The 12,853-nt window shown below is 44.6% G+C and overlaps 1 protein-coding gene across 2 annotated transcripts in view; it reads right to left on the reverse strand.

Annotated features, from left to right (window-relative positions):
* Positions 1–12,853, reverse strand: part of INTS8 (integrator complex subunit 8) — a 71,725-nt gene that overhangs the window by 513 nt on the left and 58,359 nt on the right. The window contains exons 23-26 of one of the 2 annotated variants that reach the window (XM_074944083.1): positions 2,875–2,925; positions 1,724–1,797; positions 1,590–1,654; positions 100–143 (exon numbers count right to left, since the gene is read on the reverse strand). In XM_074944083.1, coding sequence (XP_074800184.1) covers positions 100–143; positions 1,590–1,654; positions 1,724–1,797; positions 2,875–2,925 — 234 coding nt within the window. Of the gene's footprint in view, positions 1–99; positions 144–1,589; positions 1,655–1,723; positions 1,798–2,874; positions 2,926–12,853 lie in introns of those variants that run through there. The other variant, XR_012637988.1, reaches the window with a different exon arrangement.

The following is a 12,853-nucleotide window of genomic DNA, read 5'->3' on the forward strand; positions in this document are numbered from 1 at the left end:
TATAGTTTCAGCTAGGCCACAGAGGACTGAACAAAATTAAGATGTAATTCAAAGCTAAAACAATCCCTATGACCCAACCCCTCCCCTTCTTTAACTTACTGCTATTTGTCTCTTGTCTGTCTCTCCTCTCTTATGATGGAGATCTGAACAAGAGTGAAGGAAAGTATTCATGTGTAATACAGCAACACTACAAATGAGCTGTGATCTAAAATGCAAGACACAAGCAATAACTGCTCTGTTAATGGCTGAGCAAGTCACAGAACAGGGTAGAAAAGTAGTTTGTGTCCAAGTTCCAGTCACATCAAAAGCTCTATACATGCTGAGCCAGCAAGTAGTAGTATAGATGCTCCTCCTTTCAACCCCAGCAGACCTAGACCCCCTGACCAAGGCAATGACACCACCACCTATTACTCCTGAGGGGACTTTGTATGCCTGCAGAAAAGCACTTTTACAGTGATCATGACTTCTCTGTTGTAGCAAATAAATTAAGCAACTTGCTAGTCATGAAAGGGGAGGGAGGTGGTGCTATGCCCTTGACATTGCCAATTTTGCATCCTTTGGGTAGCTCCAGTTGACAGGTAGTGACTTGATGTCCAGTGAATTACTGATTGATTGCCTACTCTTGCACATGTGCTTGGGTGGGGGTAGAGGTGGCCAAGATGAACAGGGGCTTAAGGTTTATGGCCCCTGTATTTCAAACCCAATAAAGAAACCCAAAGTAGGGAAGCAATGTAGGGGGGAACCATGGGTGTAGTGTTTTGGGGGATTCCCCCCTCCAAGTAGAGATGAGGCATGGGGGGTACACATAGGGTTACATGCCACTGTCTCCCCCCATTTCTGCAAGCACAGAGCTGCCCAACTGAAGGAGGCTGCATCTGAGCTCCACTGACATTAGCTGACCACCACCAGTTGTATTTCCTTTCTGTGTGCTGGGAGCCACCTTGTTCTCTGTGCAACAGAGTGCCCACAGTCAGGCAAGGTAAGGGGAAGAGGCAGGGGAGTGAGAAGGGGGATGGAAAAGGGGGAGCCTGGCCAGCAGCAGGGGAATCCCACCCTGACAAACCGTACACCTAGACCCCCCCCACTCCCTCAAGACCCTGCTACTGAGCCTCAGCCACCTTCACCTGGATCCCCTGCAGCCAGAACTCCCCACCCTGGGCCCTTTTCATTCAGGCTGCCCCACACAAACCTCTCACCCCATCCCTGGCAGAGTGGGCAGGTCCCAGGGTGTTTCACAGGTAGACCCAGCCCTTGCACTGTGTCAGGGTCAGGTGTAGCATACCAAGGGAGCTGGGGGCTTCAGGGTAATCTCCCACCTCAATGCAGCCAGTGGCCTGTACACCCCCCTGCCATGCTGGAGCCATATTTATTTATTGACAAATAAAATTTGAAGAATTTTGCAAAATTTTAAAATATTGTGTGCATAATTTTTAGGCCCAGAATTGCCTCAAGAGTAACCTATTTATATCTACGTGTTTAGCATGAAATTTAACAGCAACTCAATTGTCAATACACTTAAGCTTTGTGTTGGTTTTTCAACATGACCCCACAAGATGCTTTTGCTTTAACTATTTCTAATGAAAGGATACATGTCAAGTATTCCAAAATGGTAACATCCCAGATGTAGTCATAGTAAGAATCCATAGCATCATGGCTGAAAGAGAATATCAATTAATTCATGGAATATGTACAGAATTTTAATTTTAAACATAAATGTTTTTACCTGTTTTGTTCCTGCAGTGCCTTAAATGCAGTTTTATAGTCTACTTCTCTGAGGAACTGACATAAAATTGCTACCTGTAGGAAGAAAGACTAACTTATTTCCTTAAAGCTTGTCTCTTTTCATGCTGTAATATTGGACAAATGTTTCTCCACTATGTGGGAAATTTAATAATTACATCTAGTTTTCATAGTAAATGGCTTCAGTCTAAACTTAGTGTTTGCAGAATGAATCAAAATAGCAGAAGCAAGGACAGTAAATTAAGCTTTATGAAGTGGCTTTGCTCCAATTAAGGGCATAACACAGCCTTTCAAGCCAGAGTAATACCAGCAGATGCAGGAGGGAAAAGGTCAGTCAGACCTGCTAACAACTCTCTATTTTTAGTCATCTATTCCACCCCACCAGGACAATAGCTTGGTGTAGGTCCAAAAGAGATACTGATTAGGTGCAGATTTTTTAAAAAATGCTTGCAAGTCGCAATCTTCTTGGAAGGGTAAAAGGAACTCACCTGAAGGGGTGGGGGAGGAGACATGCCATTGATCTTTGCAGAGTTGGCTAATCCTAATTTACTTTTCCAGAGGGTGGAATCTTTGGCTGGTGGGTTCATTCTAGCGGACAGTTTTTTTTCTTTCCACAAGAGGGATCCAGATACTATTGAGTGCAGCCCTGTTAGAACTCCTGCTCAGCCCCACTGATCTCTAGACTAGACTACCCTGTGTGGCTGTTAGGTTGAGCAGAGTCTGACTCCAGCCCTGGCAAGGATGTGCCCCCCATAATGCAAATCCCATTACATTCCCCAGCTGCTAGACTGGGCATTAAAACTCAAGGGGGTGGGGGGAGAGATTGCAAGGAAATGAATATTTTAAGATTAAAAACATGAGAAGCTTGCAGTCTTTCTGAACTCAACTAATGTACTGACTAAGTGAGTTCAGATCTAAAATTTCATTGGCTGGTTCTGAAGCATTATCACAATATTTTGATTAGTTTCCCAACTCTGTCAGGGAATGTTTATGTAAACAAAACTTCTACATTTTTAAAACCAGATTTATTTTGTTAATTTTTTTCTTTTAAAGAGTGAGTTTGGACTTAAAATTAAAATGGACGGTTCTTTAAAATGAGTTCTTATTTAAAGTGGCACCTGAATACACTCTTACCTGGGTGTGGCAGTTGAGCAAAGAACAGCACTTTATCATTCTTTTTATCACCTATGGAGAACGAATTCACAAGACAATTACAACAGCTTCCAAAATGCTGATGTTTACATTAAGCACGTTGTTAGCAGGTTATCTGACCCAGTAAACAAATGGTAAATAATTGTACAGACATTCTTTTCTTTAAAGATAAACTGAAGAGGTTATTTACCTGTAACTGGAGGGTCTTCAAGATATGTTGTACCTATTTGGATTCCAAATGTGGGTACGCATGCACCAGAATGTTTCATAGCAGTGTCCATTACCCTGCAGGTATCGTAAGTTGCCTTGTTCTCCCATCCGAGGTTATACAATAAATGCTCTTTTATCCAGCACTTCACCAACTGGCAAAGTCTATAAACCAGCATTTCTGATCTGCACTGAAAGTCCGGTTTATAGTGTACTGGGGCCAGCAGGGGGCTTGGGCATGGGAGGAGGCTGGATCGGGGGGGGGGGGGGGAGCAGCGCCACGCTCACCTCCGGCTGCTCCCTGTCCCTGCTGCTCCTGGTGGAGGTGTGGGCAGGCAGCTCTGCAAGCAGGTGCACTGTCTCTGTCTGCAGGCGCCACCCCCGCAGCTCCCATTGGTTTGTGGTTCCTCAGGTGAGCTCCCCAACCTGTAAGGGAGGCATCTATTGTGATCGTGGATCATGGTGTGGGAGGAGTGAAGGGGGCACTGATCAGGACCTCGGAAGGGTCGGTCCACCAGTGAAGGATGCCAACACCTGCCATAGGATCAGGACTTTGTTGTCTAGCTGGTCTGTGTTTGGTTGGTAGACGGAGAGGAGCCAGATCTGCAAGCAATGCATGTGGGGGCAGGTGTGCAGTGTCACCGAGGTACATGCCGTTATATGGCCAAGAAGGGGAGAGAGTGGTGGATGGTGGTCTGGAGATTACGGCTGGGGTCCGTGATTAGGGTTGTGAAGCAATTTGTCGGAAGGAAGACACATGCAGCAGCAGAGTTCAGCCATGCTCCAATGAAGGCAATGGTCTGGATAAGCACGAGGACCGATTTCTCTTCGCTGATACAAAAGCCAAGAGAGGTGAGGAGAGCGTGGAGGGTGTGGATGGCAAAGAGGAGGGTTTAGCAGTAGCGCTCAACGAGGAGCCAGTTGTCCAGGTTAGGGAAGACTGAGTAGCCTAGAAGCTGAGTAGCTTTTGGGCATCAAAGGGCAGGTCCTCTATAGTGATCTGGACCTATTTGGGGAGCCCAGAGGATTGCATCCAGGATTGCAACACTGCTCTAGTAGCAAGTGAGCAGGAGGCCATGTAAGCTGCGTTCATGGAGGACTGAAGACCCACCTTGGCCACCACGTGGCCCTCATCAAGGAGCGATCAAGAGTCCAGGTGCTGCAGGCAGCAGGCACACCAGTGCTGGGCTCGGAGATGGAGCTTGCACCAGTAGATTCTATTTGTGCTTCTCCTTACGCTCCATCCAGGGCAGCTTGAGTGCTGGGGCACCCTGGTCTATGCGCACCTTGTCTCCGGACCTGGTACAGCTCGGGGAGGCTACGCTGTATTTGTGAGCAGTCCTGGACAGGGACCTGCCCTTATGCCCTGGGCCATACTTCTTAGTCTCATGGCAGGGCTTGTCCAACTTCTTCAGTACCATCAGATCTGGCGCCTGAGAAGTGGACAGGGATGGGGAGGGTCTTGGTCATGGCCATTCAGGCACATGGCTTGCTCCATTAAGAACTTCCAGAGGCAAAATTCTCTAGCCTCACGCATTTGAGGTGGGAATGACTGGCAGATGATAGAGTGGGTGACAACGTGGGCCTTGCCAAGGCAGTACAAGCCAAATTGGTGCTCACTGCTCACAGAGAAGGAGCACGGGCATGAGGCACAGTTCTTACAACTGGACATAATCCCCAGGAGAGGTCATCTGCCAAACTGGGGGAAAAACTCCAATAACCAAACTAACCTAACTACTAACACTAACAACAGGAAAACAAAACAAAACAAAATTAACTACAGCGAGACTAAGAGTGCGAAGGAACAAGGGATTCTAACTCCAGCTATGTGGTGGTAAGAGGGGCCCCATTATAATCTCGGACAGGAGCATGAGGCAATGCATGATGTGTGCAGGTCAAAGGCCACTGCTATGAAATCTTCTGTCTCCGGAGCATAGCACACATGCGCATCCACATTTGGAATCTATGTAGGGACCATCACTCGAAGAACTAGTATTTTCCAGCAAGACACATTTATCTGCCATACCCTGATTATTTGTTTTACAAAGACTCCTTGAGACCTTACAGAATGAAATTCCTGGCCCAGGGATGAGTTATACCTTAGAAGGTACACAGACCTAATCTCCAGTGGGCTATAGCCTTTAAACATTTATTATGGTCCAGCCATTATCACCTCTCTTTACCTGCCCTCTCCCATCTATAACTAAAATCAACTACTTGGTTATGATCCCAAAACTCATGAGCCCAGCTGGCTTCCAGAGCTGCTTATCAGAAGTAGGGTGACCAGACAGCAAATGTGAAAAATTGGGACGGGGTGGGGGGTAGATAGGAGCCTATATAAGAAAAAGACCCCAAAATTGGGACATCTGGTCACCCTAATCAGAAGGAAGGGAGTGGGGGCTATTCTTTTACCTCCAGGGGGTCATGGCAAAGTACTGATATCTTACTATCAACAGCAACTGACACATGGTCCCCAACCACTCCCTAACATACTACCCACAAACATTACAATGGTTTTCAGATGAACGAGACAGAGAAATAGAGGAAGACCAAATCTAAGTCAGATACAGGGATTTAATTTCACAAGGACGTTCCATGACAGTGACTGAAGACTGAAGAATCTTCTCCATAACAAGAATATCTGCCAAATTCTGACACAAGAATTTCTGGCTCATCTTCTAGAGCAGTGTTTCTCAACCTTTTTTATACCAGGAAACAGCTTGCTGCCTTCCTAAACTATCAGGGAGATCTCAGGGACCAGCACCAGTCCATAGACTTGTTGTTGAGAAACACTGTTTTAGAGTACACCATGGAAGCCAGGGTGGATAAAAATTGATGTCTATATATATAAAAAATAAATAAAAGTTTTTATACTTAGATTTTATTGTTAGTTTCATTAAATTCAATTTTTTTAAATAAATCTATTTGTGACAACTATATTAAAGCCTAAACTTACTATAAGCTATTAAAATGTTATTTAAAAATCTGCTGCATTAATATTTTGAATGCGTTAAAGGGTGCAGCTTTTTAATTACAGTGTAATCGTGAAGAACACCATATTTAACTTTTGAGATGAACGCCAGCTTTATAAATAGGGCCCTACCAGCCATGAAAAACACTTCACGGACTGGGGAATCTGGTCTCCCCCCATGAAATCTAGTCTTGTCTAGGCTTTTACCATATACTAAACAGATTTCACAGGGGAGACCAGTGTTTCTCAAATTGGGGGTCCTGACCCAAAAGGGAGTTGCAAAGAGGTCAGAAAGTTATTTTAGGGAGGTTGTGGTGTTGTCACCCTTACATCTGCGTTGCCTTCAGAGCTGGGTGGCCAGAGAGCGGTGGCTGCTAAGAGCCTAGCTCTGCAGGCAGCAGCGCAGAAGTAAGGGTGACAATACCATACCATGCCATCTTTACTTCTGTGCTGTTGCTGGCAGTGACTCTGCCTTCAGAGCTGGGCTCCTGGACAACAGCCACCACTCTCCAGCTGCCCAGCTCTGAAGGCAGTGCCCCCCGCCCCCCCACCACCAGCAGCAACGCAGAAGTAAGGGTTAGCAGTACCACAACCTACAATAACCTTGCAACTTTTTTTTAGGTCAGGACCCCTACAATTACAACACTGACATTTCAGATTTAAATAGCTGAAATCATGACATTTACAATTTTAAAAATCCTCTGACCGTGAAATTGACCAAAATGGACCATGAATTTGGTAGGTCCCTATTTATAAATGTGTCATAATGTCAAGTACTGCATTAAGTATATTATTTTCATTCTTTACAACGAATAAAAACCCAGATGGGAGACTGTCAGATCTAATTCTAAAAACATGAAGGACAGGGGGAGAGGGGGGCAGATTTTCAAGGGCATTTATGCAACTAAAAATACAGATACACACCCAGTGGAATTTTCAAAAAAGTGTCCAAGCAGTTTAAGCACCCCAGCTGTTTAGGCACTTTTGAAAATTCTACTAGGTGGGTATTTTAGGCATTTGAATATCTTTGAAAATCTGCCCTATGGTGACCAGAAACAGTCAATCCACTAACTACAATTACAGATATAATTTTATCATAGTGGTCACAGATATCTTGAATTTGAATGAAATCTTGAAAATAGTTGTAAAAACAGATTTGATTAGGCCCCTAAACAGAGTGGTGGTGTAGTGATCTGGAGCACAAGGTCACAGCACCACTCAGGTTTGCCCCCCATCCACCCCTCTGGAGATGGAGGGGTGCAGCAACCCCATGTGATTGGTCACAATGTGCACAGCAGGGAGCCAGACCCACCCCCGCAGGCCAGGAGCTGCCATTATGGTGTCAGAGCACCTCCACTATACTCTTGTATATGTTAACGTAGCAAAATAAAGTTACTCACCGTGTGTAGTAACTGTAGTCCTTTGATGTGTGTCCCCCTATGGGTGCTCCACTTCAAGTGTGCATGTGCCTCTTGAGCCCTTGATAGCAGTGTCTGTTTGGCCCATGCACGCGCTCTATGCAACCTCAGGCTGCGCTTTGAGGGCACACAGGGCTGTGTGGGCAAACTGCCCTCCGTCCCTTCTCTATCCAAAATGACTAAAAAGAACAGTCCAAAGCAGAGGGGAAGGAAGGTGGGTAGTGGAGCACCCATAGGGACAAACATCTTGAAGAACAACGGTTACTGCACAAAGTGAGTCACCTTTTCTTCTTCTTCTTCTTCTTCAAGTAGCGTCCCTATAGGTGCTCCACTTCAGGTGACTCAAGTAGTATCCTCACAGGAAGGGAACTTTGGAATCGAGTCCAAGACTGAAGACAGTACTGCTGAACCAAGGGCCACATTAGATCTGATGGCCTGGACCAAGACATAGTATGTGCAGGGACTCGTCTACAGTTCCCAAGAAGAGCTTCTGACCATCAAAAATGGGAGGTCCTTACCCATATCCTGGGAATCCCAAGAACTGGAACCATGATGCCCTGGGCATGACAACTGCTTTGGAAATGGAGCTCACAGCAGTGTCTATGTCATCCAAGGGCACCTGGAGAGGGGTTCTGGCTAATAACTGAGTCTTTAACCATGGCCTGGAAATGCCCCTGTGGAAGATGTTCAGTAAAGGATGCAAACTTGTTGTAATTGATGTAGTCATACTTGACCATGATGGCCTGATAGTTTACAATCTGAAACTGGAGGACGACTAGGCCTTCCATTCACAAAACGTCTAATCTTTTCTGGTCCTTGTCATAAGGAGTAGACCTGGAGTAATGCTGTCTACCCTGCTCATTTACAGTATCCCCAAGCAGGGATTTAGGAAAAGGCTGGGAGAACACAAATGCTGAGTCCCTGGGGAGATCATAGTATTTTTTAATCTGCCCATTTACAAGCTGGTGGCAGGAGTTTGCCACACAGTATATGCTGGATCCAAGAACACTTCATTAACAGGTAGCACTACCCACTTGGGTGTCATGGACTGCAAAATGTCTAGGAACTTGTGATGTGATTCTTTAACCTCCTAAAAAGGTAGCTGGAGGGCGTCAGCCACCTCTCTTCACAAGGCCCTGTAAATGGAGAAAATCGTCAGCTCTCAGTGGTGGAGGAGGCATGATTGTGTTATCTGGAGATGAAATAAGGGTTTGAGGGTAGTCTCTTTGTCCACCCTAGCCTCCTGTTCCTCAAAGGTCTCCTGGTGTTGGGGGTTTGGTTGAGGAGACCCTAGTTTCCTGGTGCATTGCAGCCAGATGTCTAATAGATTGCTGCTGACATGCCACCCAAGAACCCCGTTATGGCCATTGGGGAGGCCTATACAGGAGAGGGGGTGGTACCCAGGTCTGATCCAGCCATCCCAGATGTGGGTAAGGGTCTTTGTCAAAGTGTGGGTTCCTGTAATCATGCGGAGAGGAACCTGCACTGATAAGGAGGAGACTGATTGAATGTTTCCTTCATCCTTCTCAATGTCTTCCAGTGGGGGCAACCAGTAGAAAAGGGTGGAGAATCTTGCAGTACCGGGAAGGACTGGTAATTCAGAGACTGGGATCTCATTACCAAGAGTCCTTCAGTACCCACACCAACTCATTTAACACTGACAAGTTCCTAGAGAAATGGCATTCCTGTGGTACCAATGCAAAAGCTGACTTGGGCAGTATCACTGGTTTGGAGCGCATAGATGCCAGGGCTAAAGCTGTGTGTTTCGGCTAAACCAAATGGGAAGGCACTATTGATAAATCTGCAACAGACTGCGCCAATCTCGAAATGGATGGTACTGGGGACCTTTCACTGCTGTGTTTCTCCAAAGTACTCTGGGATCTCTCTGCTCCACTAATAGTCAATATGGTTTTTGTAAAGGAAAATCATGCCTCACCAATCTGCTAGAATTCTTTGAGGGGGTTAACAAGCATATGTACAAGGGGGATTCAGTGGATATAGCGTACTCAGATTTTCAGGAAGCCTTAGACAAGGTCCCTCACCAAAGGCTCTTAAGCAAAGTAAGCTGTCATGGGATAAGAGGGAAGGTCCTTTCATGGATTGGTAACTGGTTAAAAGATAGGAAACAAAGGGTAGGAATAAATGGTCAGTTTTCAGAATGGAGAGAGGTAAATAGTGGTGTCTCCCATTGGTCTGTACTGAGACCAGTCCTATTCAACATATTCATAAATGATCTGCTGGAAAAACGGGTAAACAGTGAGGTGGCAAAATTTGCAGATGATACAAAACTACTCAAGATAATTAAGTCCCAAGCAGACCGTGAAGGGCTACAAAACGATCTCACAAAACTGGGTGACTGGGTAACAAAATGGCTGATGAAATTCTACGTTGATAAATGCAAAGTAATGCACATTGGAAAACATAATCCCAACTATAGATATAAAATGATGGGGTCTAAATTAGCAGTTACTACTCAAGAAAGATCTTGGAGTCATTGTGGATAGTTCTCTGAAAACATCCACTTGATGTGCAGCGGGAGTCAAAAAAGCTAACAATGTTAGGAACATTAAGAAAGGGAAGATAATAAGACAGAAAATATCATATTGCCTCTATATAAATCCATGGTATGCCCACATCTTGAATACTGCATGCAGATGTGGTTGCCCCATCTCAAAAGAGATATACTGGAATTGGAAAACTTTCAGAGAAGGCAACAAAAATGATAAGGGGTATGGAATGGCTGATATATGAGTAGAGATTAATAAGACTGGGACTTTTCAGCTTGGAAAAGAGACAACTAAGGGGGATATGATTGAGGTCTATAAAGTCATGACTGGTGTGGAGAAAGTAAATAAGGAAATGTTATTTACTCCTTCTCATAACACAAGAACTAGGGGTCACCAAATGAAATTAATAGGCAGCAGGTTTAAAAACAAACAAAAGGAAGTATTTTTTCACACAACACAGTCAACCTGTGGAACTCCTTGCCAGAGGACGCTGTGAAGACCAAGACCATAACAGGATTAAAAAAAAACTAGAAAAGTTCATGGAGGATAGGTCCATCAATGGTTATTAGCCAGGATGGTCAGGTATGGTGTCCCTAGCCTCTGTTTGCCAGAAGATGGGAATGGGCAAGAGGGGATGGATCACTTGATGATTACCTGTTCTGCTTATTCCCTCTGGAGCACCTGGCATTGGCCACTGTCGGAAAACAGGCTACTGTACTAGATGGATCTTTGGTCTGATCCAGTATTGCCGTTCTTATGATATCAGAGGAAGAGTCTTTTGTCTCCATGGTACCAAGTCAAAAAGTCAAGGACTCTGACACCATAGACCTTGTTCGCAGGAGATCGGGACTTCTTAGGAGCTGGCTCCTTGTGGGGGGAGACCAAGTTCCTCTTTGGAGCCTTCCCTGCACCCTCAGAGATCTTCCCCTTCTTAGGCAAGACCTTAGTTGAAGTTGAAGGTGTACACGATCTGTCTGGAGACAGACGTATTTTCGGGGTAAGGGGATGGACTCTGAAATGGATTGAAGGGAGTGATCCATCAACAACAACTTCAGGTTGGTCTCCTGATTCTTCGGACCTCTAGATTTTAGAGCCAGGCAGAAGTTACACTCTGGGGCGATCTGGCACTCTCCCAAGCAACCGATACATTTAGATTGGCCATCACTGATTTGGATAGCCTCCCAACAAGAGAGGCTGCATTTGAAACCTGGCAAGCCAGGCATGGCCAACCAGGCCAAATAAGCTCCCCGGAAAAAAAGTTGGGGGAGACAAAGGTGAAGAGGAGACAAAGGTGAAAAACCGAAACCTCAACTATCTATCTAATTCTATACTAACAAACAAACAAACTACAAAGCATGCTGAGGCACACACAAGGTGGACAAACTAGAGCTCCGTCTCAGGCAGAGGCAGTAGAGAAGAAACTCAAGGCAGTTCACCCAAAAAGAACTATATACTCCTGGAGCACGGCATAAAGTTGTACAGAGTGCATGCGTGTGACAGATGGTGCTAATAGAAAATCTCTTCTCAAGGGCTTGAGACACACACATGTACCTGAAGTGGAGCTCACACACAGACATTACTCAAAGAAGAAACTGTATTATATGCTGAACTTTCACATGACTTATTTTTCCCCTGCACCTTTGCTGTGAAATTTACTAAAAGTGTCTATGCCAAAAATCATAGCCTTAACTAAATTAATACTTCAGTAAATCAGTTAAGTTTTAAATGCAAACTATGTTTTGATATGCTTTTTTCCTTATGTATCCAGCCATTTAAGGTAGTTTAATTCAACTAATAAATAAAATCTTAAAATACTGTTTTTGATTAGTTTTTAGAGTAGCAGCCGTGTTAGTCTGTAGACGCAAAAAGAAAAGGAGGACTTGTGGCACCTTAGAGACTAACAAATTTATTTGAGCATAAGCTTTCGTGAGCTACAGCTCACTTCATCAGATGCATTCCTCACCAGATTTGTCGTGACATTATCAGGGATACTGTTCCTGATGGCTTGTAGTCCATCTTTGTGTGGAATGAAAGCTTATGCTCAAATAAATTTGTTAGTCTCTAAGGTGCCACAAGTCCTCCTTTTCTTTTTGTTTTTGATTATTTTTTGAATTTCAGTTTCCATCCACATGCAGCTTGACACAAATTCACAGTAAAAAAAACCCCATCAAGTAAATAAGTGTGTCCTTCACCATTTTCTATCATAATTAAAAAGTAAAAATTAAGAATCTCAATAAATATATGCTAATCTCTAAGTGTTTATATAGATGTGTATAGATAGTACCAAATTTAGTGTAAAATCTGCATTTGTTGTAAATTGACATGTTTTAATGGTTATAACAATCAGTAAGAACAAAAATAAGGAAAATAAGTATGAATGGAACACAAGATTAAAAATTATTTACATAACCATTAGGCAATTTAGATCAATCTATCCTGATGGAAGCCATAATAATCATCTGCTAGGCTAAATTTAATGGAGCCCAGACTTAAGGAGGCAAACACATGGACATTCTGTTGAGATGCTAAGGCTCTAAGGCTACGTCTACACAGCAATTAACCCTAGAGTTAGTGGGACTCGAATCAGCTGACCCATGTCAGGGAGCCCCAGGCTTGAGCATCTACTTTACATTTTAAACCTAGGTCAGGGATTCTTAAAACCTCATTGCATCGCAATCCCCATCTGATAACAAAAATTACGACGTGACCCCAGGAGGGGGTCCAAAGCCTGAGCCCGCCCAAGCCCCACGGTCCAGGATAAGGGGCCAAAGCAAAACCCTGAGGCCCACCGCCCTATGCGGGGGGGCCGAAACTGAAGCCTAAGGGCTTCAGCCCCAGGCAGTGGGCCTGTAACCTAG

Source organism: Natator depressus, chromosome 2 (assembly GCF_965152275.1).
Source record: "Natator depressus isolate rNatDep1 chromosome 2, rNatDep2.hap1, whole genome shotgun sequence".
In the NCBI taxonomy this organism is placed as follows: Eukaryota; Metazoa; Chordata; order Testudines; family Cheloniidae; genus Natator; species Natator depressus.